This window comes from Vigna unguiculata, chromosome 8 (genome assembly GCF_037176805.1).
Source record: "Vigna unguiculata cultivar grain cowpea cultivar isolate G323 ecotype 2 chromosome 8, ASM3717680v1, whole genome shotgun sequence".
NCBI lineage: Eukaryota > Viridiplantae > Streptophyta > Magnoliopsida > Fabales > Fabaceae > Vigna > Vigna unguiculata.
Genome location: NC_140799.1, coordinates 7,465,823 through 7,475,964, shown reverse-complemented (window position 1 = coordinate 7,475,964; position 10,142 = coordinate 7,465,823). Strand labels below are relative to the sequence as shown.

Here is a 10,142-nt window from a genome sequence, read left to right as displayed (position 1 = left end):
AATAGAATTATGTACGAAAGATGACAGTGGTCACATAGTGTATGAAAAAGTTCATAAACTAACCACCCAAAAGTTTATTTCTTTTTCACCAAAAAAAAATATCTCTTTCTGGTTTTCACGGCCCACTAAGAAGTTCCTTTCTCTTTTCTCTAAATCTATTTCACGGAGTCTTATATTCTAAAAGCTAAAATAAATCATAATGGTCACACAATTCAGGTTTCTTTCTTTAAATTTACATGTAAATTCATTTTATGAAATAAAAATACTTTTAAGAATAATCAATACATCATGTTTTCTTATTTTAATGAGCTAGGATTTAATATTTGTATCGATTTTAAACTTTTATATTTTTATTATATTATTATTATTATGGTAATGAGAATAAGTATAGATATCCACTTTGTCTCCTTACTAAGATTGTTAAAAATATCCGTATCCGTGGATATCCGCAGATAAAACCCGCAACGGATATTAAAAATGGATACTCGTTATCCGCAGGTACGGTATTTTCGATACCCGCATGTTAACGGGACGGGTACGGATATCATAGTATCCGTACCTGTGGATACCCGTATACCCGTTAAACTTTAATTCATAAAAATACCCTTATTCTTCCAAGTACACCCTTTGACATTCTTCTCTTTCCTTTATTTGAAATTGGGTATATACATCAAACGCTATATAGACAGTGGTGTTTAGGGTATGCTTGTGGTCAAATGATAGAATCAAAATAAGGAATACTTGACGTGTGGCAGTTGATGTTTATTATTTTTTTTATTTTTCAGGAATCAATTGGAGAAAGTGGGCTTGTTGATCAAAGCATTAATTAAATAATTTCTTTTGTGTTAAACATCATTTTATATTTATTTTTATAATTAGTTGGACTTGTATGAACTTGAGTTTATTTGAACTTTATTTAACATTTATGACTGTAATGTATTTTATTTTATTTGAATTTATGATTAAATATTTATTTTTTAAATAATTTTGTAAATATCTATGTGTACATGTGGATACCCGTGAATATGAAAAAAATAGGTGGATACCCGCATAACGGATACTCGACAGATATGGGTACGAATATGGATGTCAAAAATATTCGTACCCGCGGGTATCCGCAGATAAAATCCGCAATGGGTAGGAAACAAATATTTAAAATGGATACCCGATACCTGCGTGTACGGGTATTTTTGATACTCACATGTTAACGGGACGGGTACGAGTATCATAGTATCCGTACCCGTGGATACCCGTACTCGCTAAACTTTAATTCACAAAAATACCCTTATATATATTAATAAAAAAACATTCTGACCTAATTTTTTATAAGTTGCACATATTGTTTTCTGTCTTCATTCTTCCAGCTTCAAGTATTGGTACATTGTCTTTTTTCCAAATACACCCCTTGACATTCTTCCTTCTCTTTCCCTTCTTTGAAATTGGGCATATACATCAAACCCTATATAGATAGTGACGTTTATGGTATGCTTGTTGTCAAATGATAGAATCAAAATAAGAATACTTGGCCCGTGGTAGTTAAGGTTTATTATTTGATTATTTTTCAGGAATCAATAAGAGAAAGTGAGTTTGTTGATCAAAGCACTAATTAAAGAATTTCCATTGTGTTGAGCGTCATTTTATATTTATTTTTATAATTATTTGGACTTGTATAAACTTGAGTTTGTTTGAACTTTATTTAAAATTTATGATAGTGATGTATTTTATTTTATTTAAATTTATGATTAAATATTATTTTTTAAATAATTTTGTAAATACCCGCGAGGATCCGTGAATACCCGCAGATATGAAAAAAATAGGCTGGTACCTGCATAACTAATACCCGACGAATATGAGTTCGGGTACATGATGAATATTATTTATCCAATGGATAGGGTATGTGGGAGTTACTACCTGTACCCTACCCGTCCTGTTGACATCCCTAAATACGGATACGTGGACATATATTTATCCAGCAGGTAAGGTACAAGGAGCTACTATTCATATCCTTCCTGTCTCGTTGACATCCCTACTCCTTACTCGTTCCTATGCTGTCTCAGTCCCTTGATTTAAACTTTTACAACATTTATAATTAATCTAGTCTTGTGTTTTAATTTTATTTAATTTAAAAAATTCTTATTTGTTTCCCTTGTCATACAAGTTTTTATTTGGATTTAATATTTATAAAGTTCATTCATACTATTAAGGTATTTTCTTTATTATAATTTTGATTACATGTTTCTTTTATTTTGTACGATTTTATTTGAATAATATATCATATTTAATTAAATATAAATTTTAATTTTATTAAATCAAATGATTTTAAATGTGTATTTTCTTAATATTTTTATTTATTATTCTTTTACATGAAAATATTTCAATTTTAAATATTTAATCACATGAATTCTTATTATGTGTCATTTCATAGTAAGTTACGAGGATACTATTATATTTAATTTTTGTATGTTTTTTTATAAGAAAGTATTTAAATAATATTCAAAATAATAAAAAATATATAAACTCGTATATAAACATACCTTTGATCTAATCAAAATGAAACAAAAATTTACAGTTATGGAGATGAAAATAAAATGAACTTTTTCTTTCAGATTTCCTTAAATAAGATTTTAAATTCAAATTTGTACGTACAACCGTTATGGATAAAGTAAATTTGTACTCTATATCAATAATAAGATACTTCGGAAACTATCATTTTCCATCTTTTCTTTTGTTGATTTAATTTTTTTTAAAATATTTTAATAATATATATATGGACAAAAGATTGAAAAGAAAAGACTCTTAAAAGCTTTAAATAACACAATCCAAAGTTCAATCTTTATTCTGTCCCAAACATTCTTCGTCATTATGAACAAATAATGATTGAACCGTGATTGGAATTTACACTGAATAATACATTAATAATAGATATAATAAAAAGAACTATTAACTTATTTTTAAAAATCACTTTTCATCCTTAATTCACTTTTAGATTTCTAAAACTAAAAATTTATTAGAAGGAAATAAAATCTGAACTGATAATTTTTTATGGTGGCAAAATTTTCAAAAGCATTTAAAATCTACATCCAATCAGAATTAGTTAGATCCAAAAATATAAAAGACAACAAAAATTATACTTTAAGAAAAAAAAATACATAATTTTATTAAAACATAAATACCCTTTTACATTCTGATTAACTTACATAAAAATATAGACAAAAAATTATATAATTATATATAAAACATATATGTATTGTATTTGTAAATTTAAATTACATATTGAAATGAATAGTAGAAGATTTAATGAGTAAAAAGGTATTTAATTAGATAATAAGAATATAAAAAAAGAAAAGAAAAAGGAAAAGAATAGATAGATTGTTTGTGTGTTGGTATAGTAATATATTAATTTGGGGGAAGGGAGGGTACAGAGACGACGTCACAAAAGGTTGCATCGACAAGTCTTTCTCTTTTGCTGTAACAATATATCACCATGTGTTGTTTGTGTCAGCCAGCTTATAACACACCTCTTCTGCAAAACCAACATGCCACTCAGATCAACACACTCTGTAGGGACCCTTCTTTCTCCCCATGTCATCCACATCTCATTTTATCTCATCAAAGTTTCACATCGAATAATATTAAAATACATCATCTTAAATAAAATAACACAATTTTTTTTTATATATAAAAAAAAATGATTTCTATATATAAATTTGTAATGATATATTATTTTGAAGAAAATAAAAAATATTGTTTAGAAATTGATGAAGTGGTGTGAAGGAGTGAGAGAGAGTTTGAAGAAGGTGTTTGTTTGTTTGTGGGGGGAAGTTGCAGAGAATGACAGATTTGATGGAAGGGAGAAGAAGTAGGGCATAGGATGCACATGCATGCATAGACACAGAGAGAATAAGAGAAGAGGTTAATGGTTGATGATGATGATGATGATGATGGTGTGGCATGCATTAGGTTTCTGTCCTCACTCTCTGATTCTCATCTGATATCATCAGTGCCCATGCATGCCATCGCATAGATACGCTCCCTCCTCTTATATGCATCGAACTCTGCACCTATATACCATTCCTTATATTCATCATTTCACACACACACCACACAGCGCGTGCACTGCACTGCATCCCTCTATTTTCTTCATCTTTTTCTGACTCCATTTCAATCAAATCAGCATGGAGTTGTTGAGGAGAGATGACGCGGGGGAGAACGCGTGGAAGAGTTAGGAAAAATGTGACGTCATCAAAGCATGCATAGAAACAAAGAGTTAAGAAATGAAGCTATCAAATCAAATCAACACATTGTCCTCATCGGATACGGATACGTTGGAATCAATTTTATCTTTTTTTAAGTTGGTTTTAACATTTTCGATTTTAGGTTTCAAATATAAAAGTATTGCTAAAAATTTAAGTATAAGTGTAGGTGAATGAAGGAGTGGCACTGTTGAGAAAAGGGAGTGTGTTTGCATGACGTAACTCCTATGATACTAGTGCAACACTATGCTTCCATGCTTCTTTCCAATCCCTTCTTCTCATCTCATATGACGCAACACATCAAATAGTAACAATAATTTAATAAAACTTGTATCTATCAAAATAGACTTGATTTTACTTATCTTTACTTTTACTATGCCATTCAAAAAAAAAGGTTTGTACCGTATAACCTATTAACATCTCTAGTTAGATCTTTGGTTAGATAGTCCAAGAATAAGCGGTCAAAAACCGCCCATTACAGACGAATAATTTCGTAGGTTGTTGATGTGTCAATTTTTCCGGAGTACTTTTTAGAAAACTCACAACCCGAGTGGCCATGGTCCGCCTGCAACACCTGGATAACCGAACGACCACATCGATGATGAGGTCCGATCTATTAGTGGAATTTTGTCGTCATAATCTAAATATGTGGCCTTCGACAACATGCATGGATCCATCGGGCGGGCGGGCATATTAGAATCAGATATCTATAAATTAAAGTAAAACAGATCAGTAACCAAGTTTAAAAAACAATTGATCGTGATTAAGAAAATCATAATCAGAGGCTCATGTCAAACACTATAAATAGGAACACAAGGTAAGTTGGTAAAGCTTTTACTTCGCATTTATTACAACATTAATTGCATTTACCTGAACGGATTCGAACTGACTTAAGCATCGGAGTCTTATCGACAGGTATCTCGATCGTCTGAACAACTATACGAGAGATAGAAAGACTGTCAAACAGACGAAGCCACGAAGAGAAGAGAACCAAGATAAATTGAATGTTTTAGATAAGTACTAAGTCCCTCTACCCGAAACAAGGTTCATGAGGTGGTTTTGTTGCATTGTGTTGAGAAGGGAGAATGAATTTTGGTGATTTATAATGTGTTTAGCATTGAGAAAATGGTATTGAGAGGAAGGAAATAAATAGGAAAAGAAAAAGTAATAGGTGTTGAATTACGAAGGCAATTAATTAATAAAGGTTTCCGAAAGAAGCGATTTATCTCTCCCACACGTTTTCCCAAAGTAATGGTTTTCACTGTTGAAAGTTTTGTTTGAAGCGTTGAAAGTGCATCATCACACTGAGAACACCAAAATGGCTGCACACACACCCTGCATCTCCCTGCGTCAAACTTGTCATGTTTGTGTGAAAATCAGGTGCCACGCACGTGCACCCCAAATGCATTGCATATTATAGATGTGCTTCTTAAAAACCTTATTTGATTTAAGACAAATGAAACTATGCAAAACAAATAGACAAATGATTATTTGTACCAATTCGTCGAATTTGGCAGAATTGATCTAAATCTTGGTTGTTATATCCTCTTAAGTGAGAATATATAAGTTAGCCCATGTTGATTTAAAATAGAATTATTAATTTTTTTTACGTTAGTCGGGATCGGATCGATTCCGATCGAAAGTCGAACGGAATCAATCTAATCCATATCTAATAGTCTTAGTAATCATGTATATTTGATCGATATAATTGGATTCAATCTAATGTACAAAATGAATTGATCTTAATTCAATCAAATTTAAATTATATTGAAAAAATAATCCAATTCTATTTGATCTAGTTAAAATGCAACTAAGTTACATATCTAATCTATTTAATTATGTCTTGATTAGATCTAGACCGCAAAATCCATACCTACTTAAGATAAATTTAGTACACTAATGATATTTGTAATAGGAGAAGGTAAAAAAAAGTTGTTGAATTAATTACTTTTATTATGTTTTGATAGAGGTATACATGTTCTACAATTAGTACTTAGACAAGCTACATGAATATGCGAGGATCGGAATAGATCAATGCAAACATCAAAAAGACAAACTACATTATCATTATTGTTTCACTTAATTAATTAATTAATTTCAGTAGTATTTCTCTTTTAAAATTAACTATGTTTCATCTTTTGAAAATTCCCCCCTTTTCAAGTAAATTTTCTATTGGCACCACTTCTTTCTTTTCGAATACCCTTAGAATAATTTTAAACTTCTTGAAACGTCTAACAAACCATCTCATGTATTAAAAAGAAATGAATCTGAATATAAAAAATTAAAAAGATATTATAATAAGAAACATATATAGTATTATTTCACATTAAAAACTTTTTTTTTATACAACTACACTTTGTTAACCAAGATACCATTCCATTTATGAAACTGTTTTGTACAAAACTACTAAAGCTTTTAGTAGTTAGAAAAGCGTATGCTCCTAAAGATACAAAATTGCATGTACATGCCAGCTAAAGAGAGGGGTAAAAAGGTAATAACAAAAATAATTAAAATAAAATAAAACAAAACAAAACAAATAAATAAATAAAACTAGCCTAATTGCACAGGTAGTAATTCCTAACTTGGTATTTCTCCTTTCCCCATTTTTTCCCCCAATAAATAAAAAAAGTTGCATATTTTTTTTTGGAGTCTTATGAAGGGAGAACGATGATATGTGAATCACATTGATTCTTATTCTCTACAGTTCTCCACTGTGAGGCTATGTCTTCAGCGATCTTGATTGCATCACACGATGTTCCTTGAATGCCTCTTCTGGTGAACCCCACCGTATACAATCCCTGCTCCCCTTTCCACCCATGGGGAAATGGCGTTTTCGGCATTCCATCCTCAGTGAAAAAATCACACCCCTGAAGTAGTAAAAAAAAAGTTTAAGTTTTTAGTACATAAAATGATTACCCACAAGAAAAAAAAAACCATAATCAAAAATAGAATCTTGCAACATAACTTTTAGGAATATGCATGCATACCCTTTACCCAGAGTTTGATTAGTGAATAATTAGAAGCAAAAAGTATCACCCATGAGTATCTTTTATTAGAAAGATCGATTTTTTTTTAATAATATTTGATGATGATGTTTCACATAAAAAAAACGTCACTATGAGAGCAGAGTTATTTGTTTTTAGTAGAATGGTTTTTGTGATGAAGAAAAAAGGGAGAGGTAGAAGGAGGCAAAGGTTAGGAAGTGATTTTATTCTTCATCTTTGGAAGGAAGAAAAGAAGAGATTTGTAGGTTTGTGCAGTGTGCATGTGTCCGAAACCTAGACAGGGACATGTCATGAGTGGTTCATGATAATAAGATAGAACTAAAAACGCAACACAACAGATAAAATTGTAACCTTAAGCCAAGTAGGCACGTTGCTCTTGTACCCTGTTGCCAAGATTATAGCATCAAATTCCTTTTCTTGTCCGTCCATAAATTTGGCACCATTTCTTGTTATCTGCTTCACACCCTCCATCACCTGCACCACCATCATCATCATCGTCAATCCTCAAACTTTAACACTCACGGACACAATTCTCATGAATCAACAAAATGGGGTCACATGATTTTGTTCAAAGGAGATACCTTTATGTTGCCACATTTGATCTGTGCCACTTGACCCACATCAAGGACCGGGGTTTTCCCTGTGGCTAGTTTGAGCTCTATTGGCCCTGTTTTGGGCCTTTTGATGCCATAGTGATTGGTGTTGCCCAACATGAAGTTGGTGACCAGCAAGAGGATTTTGTCTACAACTTTGATCGGAAACCACTTGTAAAGAGCCATGGCTATGCCAAAAGTTGAGAACCCAAACATCTCCCTAGGAAGCACATGCACCTTGCATCATTTAAACCATGCAACAAAGTGATCATTAGTTACCCAAATGGGAAAAAAACATAAATGACGTCAATTTCAGACTGGAACAGTCTCACACACACACACACTCACTCGCTCATCATTAACCATTAACCAAAACCAAACATTTCACTTCGATAACTCCGAAAACATTTACATAGTCAACAACCAAATGCAAAAAAAAACATTTACACACAATACTACTTACTGTGTTTCTTGCAACCATGTAAGGTGAGGCATTGTGTCTGCAAAGGTCTAAGCTAACTTCCATTCCTGAATTGCCACAGCCAATGACGAGAACATTCTGGTTTCTGTACTCAGAGCCAGACTTGTAGACACTGGTGTGAGCAATGGAGCCAGAAAAATGGTCCATGCCGTGAATTCTAGGGAGCACAGGCTCGGCATTCTCCCCAGTGGCGACCACGAGCCAGGGAGAGAGAAACTCAGAGTTGTGAGTCCTGACGAGCCAAAGCTTGGAGGCTTTATCGAAATGAGCGGTTTGAACGGTTTGGTTGAAGCGGGGGTGGATGTTGAAGTGTGAGGCGTAGGACTCCATGTAGGATATGAACTGGTACTTTGTGGGGTACTTGGGGAAGGTGTGCGGAAAGCCCTTGAGGGGAAGCTCGCAGAACTGTTTTGGGAGGTGGAGTTTGAGACGGTCGTAGGTTTTGTGTTGCCAAAGAGAGGCTATGCAGTTGCTTCTCTCAAGAATCACGAAAGGGACTTTGTGCTCTGAGAGACACGCAGCCACGGCTAGGCCTGAAGGACCGGCACCTATGATGATAGGCCCATGAACATGTTCTTGTTGGGGTTTGCAAGAACCCATGTAGATTGGTTTGTGTGTGTGTAGGGAGAGAAAAAGGCAACAACAACAGCAGCAAGAACAAAACAAGAGCAAGAACAAAAGGTGAGAGTTTTCAAGTGGAGACTGAAAAGTGAAGCCAAACCTCGGTTTCTTGTGGGAATTTAAAGAGTGAGTGTGTGTGAGATGGGGAAGTGGGAAAGTGGAAAATTGTAAAAGATTTTAATGCATGGGAAAGAGAGAGAGAGAAAGAGAGAGTGTGTGTGTTTGGTTTTTGTTTCTCTTCTCTCTTGTGGTAATGGAGGCGTAAAGTTTAAGGAAAGGATTTGATTCTCTTTCTCTCCAGGCTCTTTCTTCTTGTTTCTATGCAGAAGGGTGTGTCTGAGAAGCCATAGGTGAAAATATGGGTGCCAATGTCATCATATATGAAATATTTAATGTGGTCCTTCAAAACATAATTGGTTGATGGTTTCTTGAATATGAAAATTGTGTTTTTGAAATTAAAATGTATGTATATTGGGAATGGTTTTTGAAAGTTTCACATTACTATGGGAATGAATATTGAAGGAGTTGCAGGAGTTGCAGGTAGAGCTAGGTAAGACACTCGCACATCATTCGATTAAATTTTTGTCTTGTTTTTTAACTTTGTCACGCTTCGTCAGGACTCTGTAGTTTCTGTGGCCCCCTTTTATTTTTCAATTAACAACTTGTATTCTATCTAGGACACCCCTTTTTCAATAACTGTAATTTCAAAAGTTATAACAAAGACATTAATGTTTTTATTTATTTATTTATTTTCTTACTGGGGTGATGGTAAAAGGTCCATGCTTTGGTAAGTGTGATCGTATGACTGCTCAAGGCGCTCGTTCTATAGTAATACTAATCAATATTGTACAAGTGTGTGCACTAGGTTAAAATAATCTTAATGGTGTAGAATAATTAATAAACCTCAAATTTAAATTTTTTTAATATATTTGAAAACATCAACGTCAACACGCAGAAAAGACAATAGAGAAATAATAACAAAAAAACGAACACAAACTCTTTGTATACTCTTTAAAAATGTGAACACACATAGATGAAGAAAAGCATTGGTAGAAATAGTGGAAGGTGATGGTAGTGTGACATATGGATTTGTAAGGTGGTGAGTTTGTAAGAGTTGGAAAAAGTTGGAGGCATTGAAGGTTCCAAAGTGGAGGGGGAATGATAGAGGGGGGTGTGTGTGGTGGGGTAG

At 33.1% G+C, this 10,142-nt stretch overlaps 1 protein-coding gene across 1 annotated transcript; it reads right to left on the bottom strand.

Moving 5' to 3' along the window:
- Positions 1–6,824: 6,824 nt before the first annotated feature.
- Positions 6,825–9,288, bottom strand: LOC114195586 (putative indole-3-pyruvate monooxygenase YUCCA4). The gene is made up of 4 exons (XM_028086106.2): positions 8,315–9,288; positions 7,840–8,088; positions 7,610–7,732; positions 6,825–7,120 (listed from the first exon to the last, which is right to left on the bottom strand). Exons 1-4 carry the CDS (start codon positions 8,930–8,932, stop codon positions 6,905–6,907), a joined length of 1,206 nt encoding a protein of 401 aa, XP_027941907.1. The 5' UTR covers positions 8,933–9,288; the 3' UTR covers positions 6,825–6,904.
- Positions 9,289–10,142: the final 854 nt, after the last annotated feature.

Bases quoted from the DNA above. Each gene is read 5' to 3' on its own strand.
- LOC114195586 (XM_028086106.2), bottom strand. From the start codon at position 8,932: ATGGGTTCTTGCAAACCCCAACAAGAACATGTTCATGGGCCTATCATC. The intron at 8,089-8,314 runs GTAAGTAGTATT...AAATGATGCAAG, and splicing joins ACATGGTTGCAAGAAACACA to GTGCATGTGCTTCCTAGGGA. The intron at 7,733-7,839 runs GTATCTCCTTTG...ATGGTGGTGCAG, and splicing joins TCAAATGTGGCAACATAAAG to GTGATGGAGGGTGTGAAGCA.